The sequence below is a fragment of the Taudactylus pleione genome, unplaced genomic scaffold (genome assembly GCF_031769625.1).
Source record: "Taudactylus pleione unplaced genomic scaffold, aTauple2 ptg000921l, whole genome shotgun sequence".
NCBI classification, from domain to species: domain Eukaryota; kingdom Metazoa; phylum Chordata; class Amphibia; order Anura; family Myobatrachidae; genus Taudactylus; species Taudactylus pleione.
In genome coordinates this window covers 548,269-571,363 of record NW_028285322.1, presented here as the reverse complement: position 1 = coordinate 571,363, position 23,095 = coordinate 548,269, and the positions used below count along the sequence as shown (strand labels likewise).

The window sequence follows — 23,095 nt, the reverse complement described above, 5'->3', positions numbered from 1 at the left end:
ATCTCTCCAGAGATGTTCAATCGGATTCAAGTCTGTGCTCTTGCTGAGCCACTCAAGGACATTCACAGAGTTGTCCTGAAGCCACTCCTTTGATATCCTGGCTGTGTGCTTAGGGTCGTTGTCCTGCTAAAAGATTAACCATCGGCCCAGTCTGAGGTCAAGAGTGCTCTGGAGCAGGTTTTCATCCAGGATGTCTCTGTACACTGCTGCATTCATCTTTCCCTCTATCCTGACTTGTCTCCCAGTTCCTGCCGCTGAAAAACATCCCCACAGCATGATGCTGCCACCACCATGCTTCACTGTAGGGATGGTATTGGCCTGGTGATGAGCGATGCCTGGTTTCCTCCAAATAGAACGCCTGGCATTCACGCCAAAGAGTTCAATCTTTGCCTCTCATGGTCTGAGAGTCCTTCAGGTGCATTTTGGCATATTCCAAGTGGGCTGCCATGTGCTTTTTACTAAGGAGTGGCTTCCATCTGGCCACTCTACCATACAGGCCTGATTGGTAGATTGCTGCAGAGATGGTTGTCCTTTTGGAAGGTTCTCGTCTCTCCACAGAGGAATGCTGTAGCTTTGACAGAGTGACCATCGGGTTCTTGGTCACCTCCCTGACTAGGGCCCTTCTCCCCCGATCGCTCAGTTTAGATGGACGGCCAACTCTAGGAAGAGTCCTGGTGGTTCCGAACGTCTTCCATTTACAGATGATGGAGGCCACTGTGCTCATTGGGACCTTCTAAGCAGCAAATATTTTTCTGTAACCTTCACCAGATTTGTGCCTTGAGACAATCCTGTCTCGGAGGTCTACAGACAATTCCTTGGACTTCATGCTTGGTTTGTGCTCTGACATGCACTGTCAAGTGTGGGACCTTATATAGACAGGTGTAAGCCTTTCAAAATCATGTCCAATCGACTGAATTTACCATAGGTGGACTCCAATTAAGCTGTAGGAACATCTCAAAGATGATCAGTGGAAAGAGGATGCACCTGAGCTCAATTTTGAGCTTCATGACAAAGGCCGTGAATACTTATGTAAATGTGATATCTTAGTGGGGGGTTTTTTAAATGAAATTTGCAAAAATCTTAAAAAAAACTTTTTACACGTTGTCATTATGGGGTATTGTGTGTAGAATTTTGAGGACAAAAAAGTGATGCGCTGTGAATACTTTCCGGATGCACTGTAGATTGATAGATAGATACATATGAGAGCGAGAGAAATCTGAGAGGGTTAGAGACCAGAGAGAGATATAGATATGAGAGAGAGAGAGAGAGATCAAAAAGAAGCACAGGGGGCGCTCCATAGTGCATACAAGTTTTATTTATAATAAAATCTCTAAAAAAGCAGACTGCTAACAGTTATGCTTGTACCATTAAACGAACAGTGTGAGCTTAATACCACATGGCTCAATATACCACACTGGAGATCTCTCAACATAGCTGCACCTGCACCAGCCAGGGACACAAACCACAGCGCTGACTATGCCAGGACCATGTTTATCAAAGGTACAGGGAAGAAATCCGGGGCAAAATCGCAACTTCACTAAGCCACACCCTAATGCTTTTCCTTAAGAGCTTTGTGAGAGGGCTGGCTTGAATAACGTACACCATCTCTTATCGGCGCCAGCAACCAGTCACTACTTAGCACCTCATTAATATACAAAGCAGTAACATATGTCAAAATACAATTAAACACATCACCTTCATGTAAAACAAGGCTTCTCTGCACTTCCAAAACTAAAATATTTTCAGAGGTTGATAGTTAAAATGTATTCTGATATATAGGACCATAATTAACTGCTATAAGGAAAATAATCCTATTTAGTATTTCATTCTTATATTAAAAGCCAAATGACCGCATTCTAACTCTACTAATATTGGAAATGTACTATAAACATTAACACAACTACTGTAGTTCAATTTCTATATTGTACAGTTTTCCTGTACACCCACATTTACATTACATTCACGTTGCCACTATACAGTACTATCTTATTTTCCATGGAAACGATTCAAACCATATACAGTATCTGAAGGACATTGGTGCTCATATACAGTCCCATACCGGATGTGAGGTTGGAATATTGGATTTGGAATATATAATGTATGTAACCAAGGAATCAGCATACTTTGAACATAGCACACGTCTATAATTTATATTTACACTCACAAACATAAATATTATTTCTACTTCAGGGTCCATAGGGGTCCACAGGGTGACCTTGGGGTATAGCTGGATCCTGGATCCTCGGGCACCACGGAGTTAAAGCTTTTAGCTGCTCCCAGGATGCACTTGGGTCCAACCTCCCCTATACCCCGCCCCCGAGCCACAGGCACCTCAGCTTTAGATGGTGCCCGGCCGGAGTCGGGTCACCCTGCGGGGGGGCTGCAGGAGCAGCCCCCTAAAGCTTTTAATTTTTTATTGAACTTAGTTAAATTTATTTATTTTTTACTATAAGTTTTTTCTCTAGAGCAGCAGCGCTGGGCTGTCTGTACAGACGCCCACGCTGCCGCTCCTTCTCCCTGCTGGCGCCGCAACGCCAGCACTGAACTGGGGATCGCGGCGGGGGAAGCCAGAGTCTGTACTAGCCGGACTCTGGTTTCCCCCGGGACTGCTGCCGGAAGACACCGGGGAGATCAGGTAAGCCGCGCACCGCTGATTAGCGGCGGTGCGCGGGTTCCTTTCAAATGCAGTCCCATGCCCCCGGTCTAGGGGACAGACCGGGGGCGCTAGCGGTGGCGGCGGGCCCCCCCTCCAGCGGAGGCATACCCCGCCAGACCACTAGACCACCAGGGTAAATTAAGCGGCAAGCGGGATGCCGGCAAGCCCTGGGGTTAATATGCTAGCCAGGGGAGGAAGCCTTCCCTGTCTAGCGGCTCCTCCCCTCAGCTCAGCGCGCCTTTCAGCTCGGAGTCTGGCGTCGCTGAGCTGCAGCTACTCGGGCCACTCCTCCTCTGAGGTCTCCAGCAGCCATTTTCTCTGTGGCAGCGCAGATCTTCAGGGAGCACGCGGACCGGTCCCCCTGTGTACCTCTCCCCTGCAGAAGGACAGTGTACACAGCACTATAGCCCTCCCAGACACTGAATCTGGGAGGTTGATTGTAGTGGAAAGGTGCAGTGAGTATATCTTCCTGCATGGTATGTGACTTTTGCTAGTGCTGCCTGTCTGTGTCTTTTTTCTACTTACTGTCAGCCTGTACCTATCCCTTTCCTTCTCCTACAAGCCCTACAGGTGTGCGGGGGAAGGGTGTTTCTACTGACCTCACCTATATAGATCACGTATTTGTGAGGTCCGTCACATACAGTTGTGTGCTACACGGTGCCATATTGTGGGCTGTTGTTCAGCACACTGGTGAGTGCGCACGTTTTCTTCCTAAGTCATGTCTGAGGAGGAGATTGAGCACTCCGGGGCTCCAGCATTGTTCTCCTGCAGGCGCTGTTCTGCAGGAGTGGATAGGGAGGATTTGTCACAGGACGGCCTGTGCGGACGGTGCCAGGCGCTCCCTGGTACGTCTAAACCTCCCATTTCGCAGGAGCCACCATGGGCAATGTTTTCCCAGGTGCTGGTGTCCATCGCGGACCGTCTGTCGGTCCCGACTGCCGCCCCTACTAGGGCGTTGCCCCAGCCTGCCATCCCCCATTCCCCGGGTGTCCCACAATTATTGCAGACTCCCCCGGGGTCTCAGCCTGTTGGTCCCTATGCGGGGTTGCCAATGTATATTCAGTCCACCCCTGTGGCACAGCCGGCTGTGGTGCCGTTTCAGGCTCCTGTGACAGCTCCTCCACCCTGGGTGGATGCGCTTTCCCACACTGTCCAAGATTTGGCGGCAGCATCTTCGGCTTTTCAGTCGATGTTGCGCAGTGACGTGCCCTCCAGGGCGTCTAAACGCTCAGTCATGGCACAGGCTGCGCATCTTTCGGATTCTGAGGGGTTCTCGGATGATGGTGAGGTACAGGATGACTCAGCCTCAGATGCCTCAGTCCAGGAGGTAGACACTAAGTCTTCCATCAATGTGCGGGCTCTGGTTAAGGCGGTGCGGGCTATTCTTCTGATTGAGGATGAGGCACCCGCTCCCAAGTCAAGGTATCCTAGTTTTAAAAAAGCTAAGGTTACTTCTACAGCGTTCCCCTTGTCTGATCAGTTGACTGATCACATGGCGGTGGCCTGGCAGACGCCCAGTAAGCGTTTCCTGCCACAGAAACGCTTGGCGTCCAATTATCCATTCCCGGAAGCGCATTGTAAGAAATGGGAAACTTCGCCTGCAGTCGATTCCCATGTAACACGCCTCATCAGGAGTGCTACTTTGCCATTGCCGTCTATATCCTCGCTGAAGGATCCTACGGACAGAAAGGTGGAGACTTGTCTAAAGTCTATTTATTCTCTCTCAGGGGCTGTAGCCCGGCCGTCCATGGCCATCTCCTGGGTGGCCAAGGCCATTGAGGGGTGGGCCAACGCCTTGGAGGACACGTTTACGGATGAATCTCCGGACGTCCAGGGGGCGTTGTTAGGACAGATGAGAGATGCCGCCTCCTACATTGGAGAAGCATCTTTGGATGCTAGCCTGTTGACCTCTAGGGTTTCGGCGGCAGCAGTGTCTGCTCGTAGATCCTTGTGGTTGCGGTCTTGGAGAGCAGACGCAGATTCAAAGAAAGGCTTGGAGGCCTTACCTTTTAATGGGGAATTACTATTTGGTCCGGACCTGGACAAAATAGTAGATACCCTGGCAAAATCCAAGTCAGCCTTCCTCCCTTCAGCTACTACACCTGCTAAGGTCCGGAGCTCGGCGTTTCGTTCCTTTCGGGTTCAGGGCAAGGCAAAGGGTCAGTCCTTCCAGAGGCAGTCCGCACCCAAGACCGCCTCAAAGCCAAAGAAGCAAGCCTGGAGTGCTAGGCGCCCTTCTTCCAAGCCAGAAGATAAGCCTTCTGCGTGATGGGACGGGCCTCCCTCTGGGGGACCCCAGAGTGGGAGGCCGACTTCTTCAATTCGCCCAGTGCTGGCACAATACCACCACGGATGCCTGGGTGCGAGAAGTGGTCTCCCAGGGGTACGCCCTGTCTTTTCGGCATAGGCCGCCTTGCCAGTTTTTCCTTCTCAGGACAAAACCAAGGCCTTGCAGGTTCAGGAAGCCATAGAGGCCTTGCTGACGGCGGGGGTCATTATACCCTTACCACAGTCTCAACGTGGGATGGGGTATTACTCTACGCTGTTTCTGGTGCAGAAACCCAATGGCTCTCATCGCCCCATCCTCAATTTGAAGTCCCTGAACAGGTTTCTCAGGGTTCCCAAATTCAGGATGGAAACTTTGCGTTCCATCATACTGGCGATGGAACCGGGGGATTATATGGTCTCCCTTGATATCCAGGACGCCTACCTCCATGTGCCTATAGCAACATCGCACCAACGGTTTCTGCGGTTTGCTATTCTCCACAACCACTACCAATTCAGGGCTCTACCCTTTGGTCTCTCCACGGCACCAAGGGTATTTACCAAGGTGATGGCGGTCATGGCGGCTCACCTTCGGAGCCAGGGGATACGGTTGCTACCGTATCTAGACGACCTCCTCTTGCTGGCAAGCTCCCCGGAGGTACTGATCCAGCATCTCCACCTGACGGTCGCTTGTCTACAGGCGCACGGCTGGTTGATCAACTGGAAGAAATCCTCCCTCATCCCATCACAACGGATGGTTCATTTGGGGGCCCTGCTGGACTCTCGTCAGCAACGGATTTTTCTGACTCCAGAGAAGGTCTCCTCCTTACAGCTGCGGATTCACAGTTGTCTGAGCAGTGGCAGAGTGTCGGTGCACTCAGCGATGAGAGTTTTGGGGTCCATGGTGTTGGCATTCGACATGGTGGAGTTTGCCCAGTTCCATTCCAGGCCCCTGCAGGGGCTGATTCTTTCAGAATGGAACGGATTGCCACTCAGGATCCGCTCTCAGATGCTGGTGTTGTCCTCGGAGGTGCGTCTGTCCCTAGCCTGGTGGCTGCAGACAGCGCATCTCCTGGAGGGGCGCCCCTTTTGGATCCCGGAATGGGTTCTGCTCACGACAGATGCCAGTCTCCGGGGTTGGGGGGCGGTGACAGGCTCCTTGTCACTTCAGGGTCGTTGGTCGGCGGAGGAAGCGATTCTTCCCATCAACATCCTGGAACTGCGGGCAGTATACAGAGCCCTGCAGTCGTCCGGCACCGCTCTTCACGGAAGGGCCGTTCAGGTGCAGTCAGACAACGCCACCACAGTGGCGTACATCAATCACCAGGGAGGGACTCGCAGTCGAGCTGCGATGTCGGAGGTATCCCACGTCCTGGCTTGGGCGGAGCGCTATCTTCCAGCTCTCTCGGCAGTTTTCATCCCAGGAGTCCTCAATTGGGAGGCAGACTTCCTCAGCCGTTACGATGTGCATCCCGGGGAATGGTCGCTTCATCCAGAGGTATTCCAACTACTCGTGGACAAGTGGGGGCTTCCAGAGCTGGACCTGATGGCGTCCCGTTACAATCACAAGCTGCCTGTGTACGGGTCAAGGACAAGGGACGCAGGCGCAAGTCTGATAGACGCGCTGTCGGTGAAATGGCTGTTTCAACTGGCTTACTTGTTCCCTCCGATATCTCTGCTGCCTCGGGTCCTGCGCAAGTTCAAACAGGACGGAGGCACACTGATCCTGGTGGCCCCAGCGTGGCCCAGAAGGCCGTGGTACTCCGATCTGCGGAGCCTGTCCATCGACGCTCCGTACCTCCTACCTCAACGGCGGGACCTGTTGTCTCAGGGGCCCTGTCTTCACCCGGATCTGGGTCGACTATCTTTGACGGCGTGGCTCTTGAGACAGCCGTCCTGAGGTCTCGGGGCTTTTCTAGCTCCGTTATTACCACCATGCTGAGGGCGCGCAAGCCTGCTTCCGCGAGGATCTATCACAGAGTGTGGCACACTTACTTTCAGTGGTGCGAGGCCAGAAACTATGATCCCCAGGTGTTCCGAGTTTCGCGTATTCTGGCTTTCCTTCAGTCCGGTTTGGACTTAGGATTACGTCTTTCTTCACTGAAGGTACACGTGTCTGGTCTGTCGGTGTGGTTCCAGCGCAGGATCGCTGCTATGCCGGACGTACACACTTTTTTCCAGGGTGTTTTGAGAATCCAGCCTCCCTTTGTGCCACCTGTGGCCCCGTGGGATTTGGCAGTGGTTCTTCGGGCCTTACAGGGTCCTCCTTTTGAGCCCTTGGAGTCAGTGGAGCTCAAGTGGCTAACTTTTAAAACTGTTTTCCTCTTGGCAATTGCTTCTGCCAGGAGGGTTTCAGATTTGGGGGCGCTTTCTTGTCGTCCCCCTTTTCTGATTTTTCATCAGGACAGAGCGGTGCTTCGCACTCGTCCTGATTTCCTGCCTAAGGTGGTGTCCAGGTTCCACATTAATCAGGAAATTGTTGTACCAGCCTTTCAGTCACCTGATCTTTCGGCTGGGGAGACTTCCTTAGACGTTGTAAGGGCACTCCAGGTTTATGTGGACCGGACTAGTTCTGTGAGGAAGTCGGATTCTTTGTTTATCCTCTTTGGTTTTCACAAGAGGGGTTGGCCTGCCAACAAACAGACTCTAGCCCGTTGGCTTCGTTCTGTTATTATTGAGGCTTATATGCAGGAGGGTTTACCTGTTCCAGCCTCTGTTAAGGCTCATTCCACTCGGTCCGTGGGCCCTTCTTGGGCTGCTAGCCGTGGCGCCTCTGCTGTTCAGCTCTGTAAGGCGGCCACCTGGTCTTCCATTCAGACCTTTTTGAGGTTCTATGCGTTTGACACCTTTGCCTCTCAGGATGCATCCTTTGGGCGCCGGGTTCTCCTATCAGCACAGGAGCGTCCCCGCCCTTAGTTGGACTGCTTTGGGACATCCCCAAGGTCACCCTGTGGACCCCTATGGACCCTGAAGTAGAAAACAAGAGATATGGTAAGAACTTACCTTTGTTATCTCTGTTTCTACGAAGTCCATAGGGTCCACAGGGCACCCGCCCTGACGCACCTGGCTTCATATGGGCTCTGTGACTGGTCACCGGTTTTCCGTCTCCCATTTCTGTGAGTATGGTTCTTGTGTGTTCCAGTCTTCCTTCTCTCTGTTTCGTCTCCTCCTCCGGCCTGGGCTGCTTACCAACTGAGGTGCCTGTGGCTCGGGGGCGGGGTATAGGGGAGGTTGGACCCAAGTGCATCCTGGGAGCAGCTAAAAGCTTTAACTCCGTGGTGCCCGAGGATCCAGGATCCAGCTATACCCCAAGGTCACCCTGTGGACCCTATGGACTTCGTAGAAACAGAGATAACAAAGGTAAGTTCTTACCATATCTCTTGTTATATAGCATACAGGTATCCTGTAGAAAGGAAGAGGCTGCACTCCACAGACTTTAGTCTGTATAAAATAGTATAAATCTGTATTAATAGTTACCGTTATTTCAAGACCTCTAAGGGCTATTTCACATCTGCGGGTTTTGCCCAGCCGGCAAAAAAAACTGTCCAAAGCTGGACGTTTTTTTTCAGGCAATCAGTGCCTTTCACATGTAAGGGCTTTAAGCCATTTTTACTGTGTGGTTGGTTTTTTTAATGCAGTAGGCATGCGCAGCAGCAGATCGAGTTGTGGGCGGGTACAAGCCGGTGTGTGTGAAAGGCAACATTGTAATTTGTGCCTTACTTACATGCAGGGACGGCACGGACACGACACGGCAGCCGTCCTTGTCGGTGGATATTCCCAGTTGTAACACGGCGACCGTGCTGTCTGAAAGTACCCACCCGCTTCCATGTTTAATTAAATTTTACAGCTGGCAAAACTGGCAGGTGTGAAATAGCCCAAAGGGTCTTTTCCTCAGGGTACAGATTTACACTAATTTAAAAGTTTGTGGAGTGATGCTTCTTTTTTTTCTACAGGATACCTATTTGCTTCTACTAAAGTAGGAGGGCACTACAGCATACTGTTTCTTTTCCAGAGTGCCAAACTTCACATATATAGGGGCTTAAGTATCAAGCCATTTTTTACATAAAATTATGCAGAAACTGTAGTTTCTTAGTTTCAGCATAATTTTATGTAGTGTACCTTTGTACTAAAAGCACAATGCAGGAGATTTCACAGAAATCTCCAGCAATGTGCTAATTAGCGCTGCAGATCGTAGTCTCCATTATTATCAATGGGGACTACAACCTGCTCCGTATGTACTAAACTCCAAAAAGCAAAACTTTTCGTAGTTTAGCACCAGTAGTTTACACCATTCTCAGATGGTGTAAACTACTGTAAGCCTCCAGGGGCAGGAGAGAGATCTTTCTATCACTCCCCTGCAGCCCCCGGCCGGCTACCGAAGTTGACACTGCGCAATCTTTTTCCCGTCTTTGACAGATTTCCCCTAAATGCCGGGGATATAACTCGCAGGAATAGCGGTTAGTGCAACGCTGTCCCTGCGAGTTCCCCGTTGTACATAGCGAGGATATTTTCATAAAAAATTAAAATATCCCCTGCGAGTTGGATCGATAATAATTGCGGCAGTACCGCAATTATTGAAATGTTGTTCGAGACTCACAACGTGTAGTGGCTGACATTGCACAGGTGGTCCCTTGTCAGGGGTATAGTAGGTATTACCGCCGGCCGCATGGCCGATGGTTCAATTCCCGACAACGGCAACCCGGCAGGGGTGAAGCTCCCGATCGTTAAAAAGGTAAGTATTAACTAACCTAATTTTACCCCCTAAGCCTTACCCTAACCCCCCCCCAAGTGCCTAACCCTAACCCCCCCCAAGTGCCTAACCCTAACCCCCCCTTCCCCACAGCCTAAACCTAAGTCTCTCGGGGGGGTGCCTAACCCTAACCTCCCCTCAGGGGTGCCTAATGCTAACTCCCCCTTCCCCTAGCCTAAACCTAACCCTCCTGGGGGTGTGCCTAACACTAAGACCCCCCCTGGGAGCCCCTAACCTAACCCTCCCCCTCCGTGGCTGTTCGGTATGCCGAGCGTCGGTCTTCTGGCATAGGTCTAATTACAGGCGTCGAGTTTTCGACGCCTGCCTTTAGTACCTTGCCGGGATTAGAGAGTCAGGAAGCTGGCGGTTGCCATTTAGACCGTTTGCTTCCTGACAACATCCCCTTCTCAGATAGAATATGTATGTATGTGTATATATATATATATATATATATATATATATGTATGTATTTTTTTTTTTTTTAATTATTTATATATTCCCTTGACAAAAGGACCGGAGTGTCCTGAAACATTGGCTAGATGGATGCATAATGCGTTATTTTCACCTGCTTATATATAGATATTTAATATTATATATATATATTATATATATACGGAGATAGGGTGCGGCACTTAGTACAATAATCAAGCAGAGACACGGTAATAGAAATCAACGTTTCAGTGTTGGACACGTTGATTTCTATTACTGTGTCTCTGCTTGATTATTGTACCGAGTGCCGCACCCTATCTCCGTATATGCCGCTTTTCTGCTATGAGGGCACCGGTCAGGAATATCCTTATTGCCTGGAGTGCCGGACCATTTGCATGTTAATAATATATATATATCTATACTGTATATACCTATATATATAATATATATAGTGTGTGTATATATATATATATATATATATATATACACACAAACATATATATATATATATATATACACACACACACTCACTCACACACTTGGCAAGTATACATAATACACTGCATCATACCAGTGAGTGCCGGAATTCCAAATTTACATATACACATACACAAAATAAATATATATATATATATATATATATATATTAATATATATATATATATATATATATACACACACGTTTAAAACCAATGGACCCAGTGCCTTTATTTAATTAATTTTTATTTGGTTTAAAAAAAAAACTGTTCAACACTGTCTCTTACTTTTTTTTCTTTTATGATGAGATGCTGACAGCCGGTCTTGTCCTCAACAGCTGAACTGCTGCATTTTCCACCCGCACGCACCCCTGTGCATCCATATGCGGCTGTAGCTGCATAGCGTCCGCACCTCCCTTTCAAATCCTGCCCTCTTCTTCCCTGCAGTCTACGCGCGACGCCAGCCAGTTACTGCACAGGCTGCAACAACGTAGTTTGTCATTGGTCCATCTCCTGCCTGGCAACCCAGTGCTGCTCTGCGGCGCCGGCGGGGGCTGTCAGGATGGTGTTTAAACAGTGAATGGCCGGCTGCTACTGGGCTGGCCTGGCTGCCGTTTCACCTGTGCTGTTAAACACGGTGGCGGCCCGGGGGGATAAATTGGATCTGATCTGCGGCTGGTAGCGGGGGGCCCTCTCTGAGGGGGGCCCGGGGGTATTTGCCCCCAATGCCCCCCCCTTAATCCGGCCCTGGGGTCAGTCCAATCAGGTGCAAGATCCTCGTATGTGTAAGTGTGGCAGTATGATGCACTTACGGTACCTCCAGACTCACATTCCTATTCGCAGCCCCATAGGGCTGTGAGTAAAATTGTGCGAGTCTGGGGTGAGATCTGGCCGCCTGGGGGGCCAATAGCAATGCCATTGCTGGCATTTTTATGCCGTTCCCTTTGCACCTAAATGGATTGACCCCATAGTGTTGGATTTTCCCTACATATCAAAACTTATATATTTTTATATCCAGTGCTATTTGAAATAGCAGTTTTTATGTAGGTTGTTATTCCATACAGGATAACTCTGTCCTTAATAGTATTACTGGCAACAGAATGCAGAAGTGATTTTTTTTTAAGCTACTTGCACACTACAATCAATTTGAATATATATATATATATATATATATATATATATATATATATATATATATTGAACATGAAATCGCGGCACTCAGGGTACTTGAAAAAGGCAAATTTAATGCAACATCATTAAAAGCAGCAACGTTTCTGTGCCCACAACCGGCACTGTCCTTGCCGGTTGTGGGCACAGAAACGTTGCTGCTTTTAATGATGTCGCATTAAATTTGCCTTTTTCAAGTACCCTGAGTGCCGCGATGTCATGTTCAATACTTACCTCCTCCTCGTGGGCACCGAGCCAAGTTACCTGACACCAGGGAGAGCCGGACTTATGGTGTTTATATATATATATATATATATATATATATATATTCTAATTGATTGTATGTATATATATATATATATATAATATGTGTACCTGCCATGTTGTTATATCTACCATGTGTTGTGCGGGGTGAGGGGATTATTATAGATGAGGAGTTCCTGTTCTTAATACTATGCTTTATTTAGCATTATTCCTTATTTGTTAATTACATTTCCTGTTTATCTAAAGTATACTGGTGTTTTGAAGGAGAGGGAGTTTTAATGGAAATTTTAAAGAATATCAAACTGAGTATGATGCACTTTAATTTTGTTGCTGAGCCACAAAATGAGGATTAAACTTGTTTTTGAATTCACTTTTCCTCCCAATCAAAGATTTGCTCATACTGTAGTTGTCGTTAGTTTTCTGCTATTGTGAACTACCTGCGTGATAGTGCTGGGGCTCACCAGGTAAACCAGGGTACCATAGGGTTCAGCACCGCACAGACCGGACAAGAAGGAAGATGCAATGTTTTTGATATTTTTAAGGTAACAATAGAATACACCAATAACATGTCCCTTTATGCCCACATATTTCCATGCTGGTCTGCCCTCCCCAGAGCAGACAGCCTATTGCAATATACCCCAAGTCCCAAGTAGGGCTTTATGGTACATGTGGAGGCCTTCCTCCCTCATTTACTATGTACCCCTGTTGTGCAAGTGCTACTGAGTCTATCTGCTATTTTGGACTAATAGTAGGAACCAGCCAATGTTAATGAGCTCCCCTCCACAAAGTTAACCCTTTCAATGCTTTTATGATGGCAATGAGGGTTGTAAGACCACTGCTTTCCAGTATCCCCATTATCCCTCAAGACCACTGGAACCCGATGTGCCCTTTATATGGTTGTGTGCCCACACAAGTTAACCTTATACATGCGACCACCTGGCCACATTTCAGCAAAAATAATTCACAACAACCTTCTACATTACCCATATGATGCATATACCCATCACCCTCAATTCATTCTCAAAACCATAGTTTCATCACCAAGCTTCATGCCATTGTCCAGATGGCCACAAGTTTACCCATAGGGACTCCCCGTGAATGCTCATACTGAATATGTGTAGTCATTGATATATCTTTTTTGCCAAAATAGAAGGGTTGAACTTGTCACAGCTGTTTTGCATTTAACATGTCTGCAGTGCTTAATCTTTATATCACACCCTCTATAACACCAATCCTCATTTCCACTAAGTATATTGTTTGCATATATTTCTATGCCGAAATATGTATGAATTCAATATGTATGAACTCCAGCACATCTCATCCTCTTTATAATGCACTCTCCCTACCCTAACATACTTGTTTTGACCTTTGGTTTAAACAGTATTTGTCTTGTTAAAAATCTAACTGACTTAAGTAAGACAGCCATAATTATAGTGAATAAGGGTGATCTGTCATCAGCAGTGGACTTATCACTACTCCTCCAATCAGCGGCAGTCACTGCCTTACCAAAGTACACAACTGTATGCACTACTTAGATGATCTGTGGCACTCTACTCATACACTAAATACACACGGCACCTCTGAGGCATCAGATAATGTGGTTCTTCTACCACCAATTGAAAACAAGTATAAACAATGCAGTGTTTGTATGAGGGTGATTCAAAAATTATCCACTGTAGAATTTATTTTAATTAACTTTCAGAAAAGACAAATACATTATTTTTTGACATAATCTCCCTGCATTCCAATACACTTTATCCATCTGTCAACAAGCTTTCGTATTCCCTCATTAAAAAATGTTTTATGCTGAGCTGCGAGCCACAAATGCACAGCTGTCTTCACCTCTTCATCAGACCTGAATCTTTTGATTATTATTATTGCATAGGCAGAGCCATGGCTGATTTCCAAATCATTTGCAGCATAATCCACTGTCACTCGTCTATCCAACAGAATCAGTTCACGTGCACGATCAATTATCTCGTCAATCGTGAACATGGATGGGAGTCTGGCTCCTTCGTGGCTGACACTTGTGCAACCTTCTTTGAACTTCTCTATCCATTCATATACAATTCTTTGCGATAAAACAATTTTTCCATACTGTGCACAAAGTCTTCGATAAATATCGGTACCAGACTCCCTCAGACCACATAAAACTTATCACTGCACGCTGCTCTTCTGTCATACAAATTACAAGTGGGGCAGCCATATTCACAAATGAACTGACAGCGACCTAGTACGGAAAGCGTTGATAAGACAGTGCGGCTGAATCATTCTGAATCAAAGCATACAGTATATCCATATACACTTCAGAATTTATCCAGCTGCTTCTGCAACATCATTAACACTAGAGACCCAGTGCCATTGGAAGCCATTCATGCCCATGCCATCACACTGCCGCCATCATGTTTTACAGATGATGTGAAATGCTTCAGGTCATGAGCCATTCCAAGCCTTCCACTTTTATTTCCCATCGCTCTGGTACAGGTTGATCCTAGTTTCATCTGTCCAAAGAATGCTGTTCCAGAACTAGACTGGCTTATTTTAGATGGTTTTGGGGAGGGGGGGGCAAAGTCTAATCTGGTCTTTCTATTCTTGAGGCTTATGAATGGTTTGTACATAGCGGTGAACCATCTATATTTGCTCTTGTGAAGTTTTCACTTTATGGTAGACTTAGACTTACTCCTGGAGAGTATTCGTCACTTGGCTAGATGTTTTGAAGGGTTTTTTCTTTACCATGGAAAAGATTCCATGGACGCCCAGGCCTTTGTATTGCCAACAGCATATTCTTTTTTTTCTCAGAATGTACCAAACTGTTGATTTGGCCACTCCTAAGCTTCCCACTATCTCTGATGAATTTTTTTGCAACCTAAGAATAGCCTGTCACTTGTATTGAGAGGTCCTTAGACTGCATGTTGTGGGTTTACAGCAACAGCTGCCAAATGCATATGCCACACTTTAAATTTACTTCATACCTTTTGCCTGCTTAGTTGATAAAGGAATAACCCACACCTGTTCATGAAACAGCTTTTGAGCCAATTGTCCAATTACTTTTGGTCCTATGTAAAAGAGGGAGCTACAAATTAAACAACTGTAATTCCTAAACATGTCCTCCAATTTAAATGTGAATACCATCAAATTAAATGAAGATTCTGTGAATCTGTGTTTATAACATTTACCATGTTTCCAATTAAAATACTGCTGCCATCTACTGCCCTATGTAGTGTTCATGTATTGTACACTTTAATACAATAATATCTCCTTCTTTCATCATGGGGTCTGATTAGCAGTATAACAGCCAGCATATGCGGGCGAGTGCTTTGAAATCTCTATAGTGCACTTAGACAAATGCCGTAATTTTACAGATTAAAATATAACTATGTTAGTGACATGTAAAATGGTTGTCCAACCTATATTAACACTTACTAATATTTTACCCTTTTCAAAAATTGCAGCTTCTAAACATGTCTTGTAGCCAGATAAGTGTTCCCCTTCTTACTTTTAATATTTTTAGGTTTTATTACAAGTGTTGAATGTTTGAAATCAGATTTTCAATAATATTCAAGTCTGGGGACTGTAAAGACTACTCCAAAACCTTAAGTTCTTCATGGTTAAAGTTTTTTTTTATGGTTTGTCTTGGTCTATTACTGAATTATTTAATATCTGTAATGTTTTCATACTGTGACATTAGCTTTTACGCTTTGTTGATCTTTAGCTGTACCCATTCTTCCTTATTTCCGCCCGGTATTCCCGGGTTAACTGAGTGATTTACAACTGCAGTTTTATTCATCCTCATATTTAACCATTTACCAATTCAATACTTCACCTGTTTATTTCCAAATATACTTGTGATTCTGTCCAAAAATGTATTTTATCAGTCTTCATCACTTTGTTTCTAGTAGTTTCTGGCATATGTTCATATATATTTTGTGATGAGTTTATTAGAAAGGTGTCCTACTGGTAACTCTTCCATGTAGATAGTTTTTGTCATTGTTCTGTCATTGTCATTGTACTGTGGGCCACTACTCCAGTGTCTGCAACATCTTATACAGGTCTGCAGTTTTCCAGTTTTAATGTTTTTGTCAGTACAAAAATGTTTAAATATCTTCTATATCCTCACTTTGCTTTGTACTTTTTGTAGATCTGACAATTCAATCAACTCTTTAACAAAAAACAGTTTACAGTAGCATGTGCCTCATTCTATTTTTATCTTTTCTACTGTCAGCTAAATGCACTTATGCATTAAAATCTATTCTGCTGAAATATGCAGTCTAATTGTGTTCCGTCCAGAGGTTCTGTAACCCTTTTTTTTTTTTACTTAGACATTAGGGGGGGGGGGGAGTTAATTAGGTGCGAGTTTGCATTGCCAATTACATTAGCAGTTCAATTCCACACTTGAATGTATTTTTCGAGTAAATTTGCCCGTTTTTTTGTTCGCACTCCCCTGAGCTGGTAAGGTAGGCAAAATCTTTTTTTTTTTTTTTTTTTTTTTTAAGATAAAACTGTCGGGACCTGCCTCAGAACTCCTTGGACCCCCACCCCTTTTGACTAATTAAGCATTTGGAATTTTTCAATTAGCTTAATTGGCCCAATAATTATCATTTTTGGGGTGAAAAATAAATAAATGTCTTCAGATTACCCCATAATAAGCTTTTTAGCTAAATAATGCACCCCAAATTTAATGAAAGTATTTATTTAAACGAAAAATAATTGCTGCATCTTTTTTTCTACTTTTTTGCATTATCCGTGAAATTCTTTTGTAATGAAACAAAATTTTACAGCTTTTTACATTATTTTATTTTTCATTAAAAAAAATCACAAATCAGCCAGTTGACACGTTTTAAAAGTGTACAGTACTTTTCATATAGCCACTTACAGTCTTCTATATGAGTACAAGAGAAAAGTTAGATTCCGCACAGAATTTATACAATAATAATAAATACTATAGACCAACCATCTATCATCTAGATACTGATTGTATCATCAACTATTGTTGGTGGTGCTCCCAAAGCCCAATACAGGTTGAGTCTCCCATATCCAAAATGCTTGGGACCAGGGGTATTTTGGATAACGGAATATTCCGTATTTTGGAATAATTGCATGTCATAATGAAATCTCTTGGGAATGGGGCCCAAATATACACACAGAATGCATGTATGTGTTATATACACCTTATACACACAGTCTGCAGGTACTTTTTTACAATATTTGCAATAATTTTGTGGCTCAAGCAAAGTTTGTGTACAGAATTTAAATTCATTTATGTTTCATATACACCTTATACACAAAGCCTGAAGATAATTTTAAACAATATTTTTAATAATTTGTGCCTTAGACAAAGTTTGTGTACATTGAACCATCAAAAATCAAAGGTTTCATTATCTCAGTCATGCCAAAATAATTCCGTATTTCGGAATATTCCGTATTTCGGAATATTTGGATATGGGAGACTCGACCTGTAATATATACGTTTAAACAAAAAAGGGAAAAAGAGAGGGCTAGTTGCTGGTGCACTCTTTTAGACATATATCCAGTTAAAATATAATATTAAATTTTATATTAGTAAAAGTAATAAGGTACACCACACAAGACACAAATACTAAATAAACATAGTACATAAATCACCTATCATAGGCAAATTAGCTATTTGGAAAATAGTTTGGGGAATATGTTGCCACCAATCTGATACAAAAAGTGTGGCAAAATATTATTAAATAGAAGTTTATTATACTGAGCACCAAAATGTTTTTTTAGGTCAGTCATATGGTGACCCATCACAAGTTCTAGTTGGAGCACAATTTATTAAAACTCAAAATGCTCCACCATGTGTATTCTAATCCCAGTTATTCTCTTTAACCTACAGCACCTGGTATTCCCAGGTGGTCTCCCATCCAGGTACTAACCAGGCCTATTACTTTATAGCTTCCAAGATTATTATTATTATTATCCTTTATTTATATGGCGCCACAAGGGTTCCGCAGCGCCTTACATAGTACATAAACATAGTGCACAAACATAGTACATAGACATAGTACATAGACAGTTGAGCAGAACAAGAAAACAGTGTCATACAGTTTAAGACAATGCAATACAAGTACATGGTATATAAACACTGCTGCAACAGAAGCAGGATGGCAAAAGTCACGGGTTAGGTGCTTTTGAGTATAGAGCAGATAATATAAGTAAAGAAAGGATAAGCACAAGAGGAAAGAGGGCCCTGCTCGTGAGAGCTTACATTCTAGAGGGGATGGGCAAACAGACAGGGGTGACACGGATGGGGTAGACAGTGAGCATGGGACAGAGGGTTAGGATGACAGATGGGTGGATTCCTATTTTACAGTATGTGTGGAAGTCATTTGAATTAAGATTTATGCCACTGACATTCTACTTTAAGAGGTAGTTTTTGTAGGTGTCTGTGGAAAGCCATGGCTGTTATATCAGTTTACGTGAAGTCTGACGGGTAGCTGAAGCCACTTCATGAAGGGCTATTTAGAGAGTTTGGTTAACGTATAAACCAGCAGTCTCAGGTAAATGTAGAAATTGGTAAAAGTAGTTATTGTAAAGAGATGTTCAGATGTAAAATAATAAGTTGTGATCAAGTGTGAATTCTATAAGGCACATTTATTGATTTGGAGGGTGATGGGAGACATGTGAGGTTTGCAGGATATTTATTCCATAGTATATCCGCTGTCCGTGTGTGGGGCCTGGATTTGGTGATATGTCACCAAATAATAAAAGCAGAAGAATGGAGAAGTAGATATAGTTGTAGGTATGTAAAAAAAATTTATAGTGACACAATGAGGCTGTAATAGTCAATTTTTGATGAAAAGAAATCTCATTAGTTTTTAGAGGAGGTGAGTGACTCAATAGGGCAGCAGTGTGCCCAGAGAGGGGAGATGCAGGGAGAGTTAGGGATGTTATATCCTTAGAGAAAATACAAAGGAGGGAGTTGAAAAAAAGAAATGTGTAGTACATGGTGAGTTTTAGGTTTGTTTTTTTTAGACAAATTTTAAAGTAATGGTATCTTAATCTGAAATTACCTTAGATGTTGGTCAATGTTTGTTCAACTGTTTGATTAACTGTTATGTAATCACACTTTGTGCATTTAACACTTGGTGCTTTTAACCCCAGCTGCAAACAGCCCCAGCTGCCCCTAGACTGAATATAAGGAGTGGTAACCCTTGATTAAGACAGGCTACAACTGACTCAATTGGCTTGCTGATCAAAGGAGATAACTTGCTCTGAGTTGGAGCAAAAACCAGGCCAGATATATACCATAAACTATGCTTCACTGACCAATACAGACTATACAGGAAGAGAAAAAAAAAAAAAATCTATGCAAGAGATACAGTCACATACATTTGATATCAATGACAGATCAATGGAGATTGGGCAGATCAAGTAATGTATGGCTGTAAATATAGTAAGGGAAATGGTGTCCACACCTACACATGGTAAGAGCAAAAATGTGGGACTATTGTGATTGACTAGTCCATTTTAATAGTAAAAATACAATATTCAAAGAAGATTGTGCATCGGCATACTTCCTTAGTTACACACCAACATATGCATACATCTGTGATTTACATGTGGTAAGTCGAGAAGGAATATATATATATATATAGGAAAAGGGAAATATATCTCAAGATTTGATGATAAAAAATGTCACACATCTGTGTGTTTCATCCTTGTTTAGTAATCATCATAACCTCCCTTGGTTGCTCAAGTAATAGCAACTGCCACATGCAATTTTAGTGCTCACAATAATTTGAACAATTCAATTAATATCTGGGTTACACCGTATGAACTCACTAAGTATTGAGGCTGAGGGCTTGCATTACTTATTACTTTTTTAAAGTCAAAATATATTTCTAAATGTGAAGAAGTTATACAGATGCTAAAAATACATATTTTTCGTCAATCTTAGTTAAATGGCCATATTATTTTATCATTAATTACTATCTGTTTATTTTTCAGAACTGGCTGCACCTTGTCAGAGATCTGGGATATTGAAGATCCTTCTAATGTTGGGAAGACTCCGTTGTGTTCTATTTTGGCCAAGGAATCGTTGCCACACTTTATCACCTTATTTCAAAATAATCTTTACAAAGTTTTAAAAGTCACCGTTTGAAGAAGGTTCCATTATTTCAAAGTTTAGATGTTTTTTGTTTTTCATTCTGGTATCCTTGTTTTACAGATATTTGTAATCTGATATTTTGTAACATGCACTATGCTATGCAAACCCTTATTGCTAAGTAAACATCTTTTAAAAATACACTGCATCCTTATTCGGCCATTTGCAATTGTTTTGCTTAGTGTTCTTAAAGCAGCAAGTTAAGGAAGATTTACAGAACTGCCTTAAAAGTTTACAATTGGCAGAAATTTATGTTACAACATAATTTTTACAAATGAGCACCAAAGAAAACCTGAAATGTATATATGTATGTAATTGTATTGGTGATATGCACGTGCGTGTTATCATGTAACAGTCTTTTATATTATATAGTACAAATTCCAATTTAATGATTGACACTGTGGTAAATAGGAGGTTGGAGTACCACCGTGGCAAAATGAGTTGGATGATGTATAAAGAGAGTAATGTTCAGTACGGGTTGTAGAACAGCATACCTCACACAGGGCCTGATTCATTACTCATCGCAACTTCAACAGTGTACGCAGACCGGCTGATAGTGCGTACTACGTATGCATCATAGTGCGCATGTGTGAGTTAGCATTGCGATCATTTACGCAAATAGGAATCCATCGCTGAGTGAGTGACAGGGCTTGGGGGTGCTGACGGCAGGGGGGTCGGAGAAATGCAGGCGTGCCTGTCCGTTTGAACACCGTTGCATGGGCGTGCATAAATTAGCCACTGCAACGGCAATTTCTGAGACAGGTTTGACCTGCTGTAATTATGTGTGAGGGGTCGATGTTACTCGATGTTTCCAATGTATACGCAGGACTGCAAGGTATTACGAATGTTAGATTGTGGTAGTGGGCGTCTCTATGATGGCTGTGTGACGGCATTGCGATAGCATTCATTAGCATATTTTCGCAGTAGAACTGCATGTGTAATTGGAGCTGCAATCGCAATAGCGATCTGTAGTGAATCAGGCCCAATATTCCCAATTGGGACAAATATGGATTGTCCATTGCTCTCATTGCACACATGTGTCTGCACATGCATGCACATTTCCCTCAAGTATTCTGGAAGTCTGCACTGTTGTGAGTATAGATCAGGTACACAGGATATTATGTGTTCACTACTTTGAGCTCCCATATATCTAAAATGGGCTTTGTTAGTATTTTATATTTTCGTAATCTGCATATTTAATTAATTTCAATTTCATTTATTTGCATCATTCCCATTTAAAAACAATCCAATGTGTATAACAGAAATCACATTTACTTTTTTAGTTTTGATTTAAAAGAAAATAATCATTTGACTTTATTTATTAGTTAGATTTCTTTCATTCCCTCCTATTCATAAAGCTAAATTAAGAATTGAAATATTTGAATTATGCCTACAGTACATGTTTACTTGGCTTTGAGTTTTGAGGTGACACAATACAGCAGTAAACATTCTCATCAAGGTACTGTACAGAACCAGCTATATTGTACATCCTTATAACAGTAAACTGAAATATAAGTTGTTAAAAAATAGTTCTTCAGAATTTTCCAGAATATATATACTTATTTGTCCACATTCATTAGAACTGTTCCACAAGTAATTGAAGCATAGGTGTTATCAATAGTGACCAAATAGATATTTGCAAAACTGTACTATACAACTGACACATTGAAGCCTATAGACAACACAACTTGTTTAACACTGTTACCTGATCAGTTTTCAGAAATACCCCCACCACTCAATTTGACAAAAAAGTAAAATTCTGATGTCACCATGTAAGATACAAAAATAATTACTTTTACATATGAATATAGATTTAAAATCTTTAGAGATACAATATGTATTCATGATTTAGATGAGTCAGCCTAGTTCATTAGAGTGCTGGTACCTGTATCTTAAATCCTGCTTTTAGCCAGCAACAAATTACTGGCAATATAATTGCCGCACACTGCCAGCAGCTGTGGCAATGTGCCTCATGAATTTAGGGCCGGATTCAGAGGTGGACGCTACATAGATTTTCACGCAATCTGACGAAGTTTGCAGATCTACGCAGGAGCTACTTTGCGAATGTGCTCATTTGGTCCTGTGATGTCGCTAGCAGTGCCCCAAAAGCCGCAGCAAAATATCAAGGGCATTGACGGGCAGCATTCCAGAAAACGGAGTGTCAGTCCCATTTTCTGGGCATGTCGAAGCCATTGGCACGCAGCTTCACTAGCTCCTGCAGCGCGATTTACCCAGACATCCTGATGACCAATGTTCATACACATGGCTTGATGCTGCGTCTTAAGACACAGCAGAGGATCAGAGAAGCCAATGAGTGTCTTTTTACTTATGCTGCTTTTGCATAATTTCAACCAGCCGCTGTGTACAAAAACACAGCGGCTGTACTATAGCGTCCATCGCTGAATCAGCCCCGTAGTTATGACTTTGAAGCATAGTTTAAATATGTACTAAATGTGGCATTGTTTGTTTGTTTTTTACATTTTTAATACCAATACTAAAAGTGACAGCTCTGTTCTAAGTTTAACATTGAAAGACAAAGTGTGAAAAAACACTTACATACACAAAAAAAAGTGTTGTTATTTGTAAGTATATGAGTAGGTTTGTTGGATTTAAGATATTTAATATTCTGACATTTTTACTCTCACAACAGGCGTAAATATAAAAGTTCATTGCAGGGAACACCATGACACTTTAGTGTGTTTGTTTTATGAAGTAAAAAATGCTAAACCTTTCACAGCTAAGGCACTGTAATTGGAGATCTGTCACAAGATTCCACATATGATTCACTTTGGGCCTGATTCTGAGTCACACGCAAGTCTGAATTCGGATGCATATCATGATTTTTATCAAATTTTACCAAAACTTTTACCAAACCGATTTTCACAGCAGCCAATATACTGTACACATGTGAAATAAGCTAGTTAGTGTTCCTGTCATTACTAGCAAGCAGTGACGAC

At 43.3% G+C, this 23,095-nt stretch overlaps 1 protein-coding gene across 1 annotated transcript in view; it reads left to right on the top strand.

The window, feature by feature from the left end:
• The window catches only part of DPY19L1 (dpy-19 like C-mannosyltransferase 1), a gene marked incomplete at its 5' end in the record, with an annotated part of 210,672 nt that extends 190,419 nt beyond the window's left edge, over positions 1-20,253 (top strand). The window contains one exon of the mRNA XM_088459640.1: positions 19,982-20,253. Within this exon, the coding sequence (XP_088315766.1) occupies positions 19,982-20,135 (154 nt within the window). The remainder of the gene's footprint in view (positions 1-19,981) is intronic.
• Positions 20,254-23,095: the final 2,842 nt, after the last annotated feature.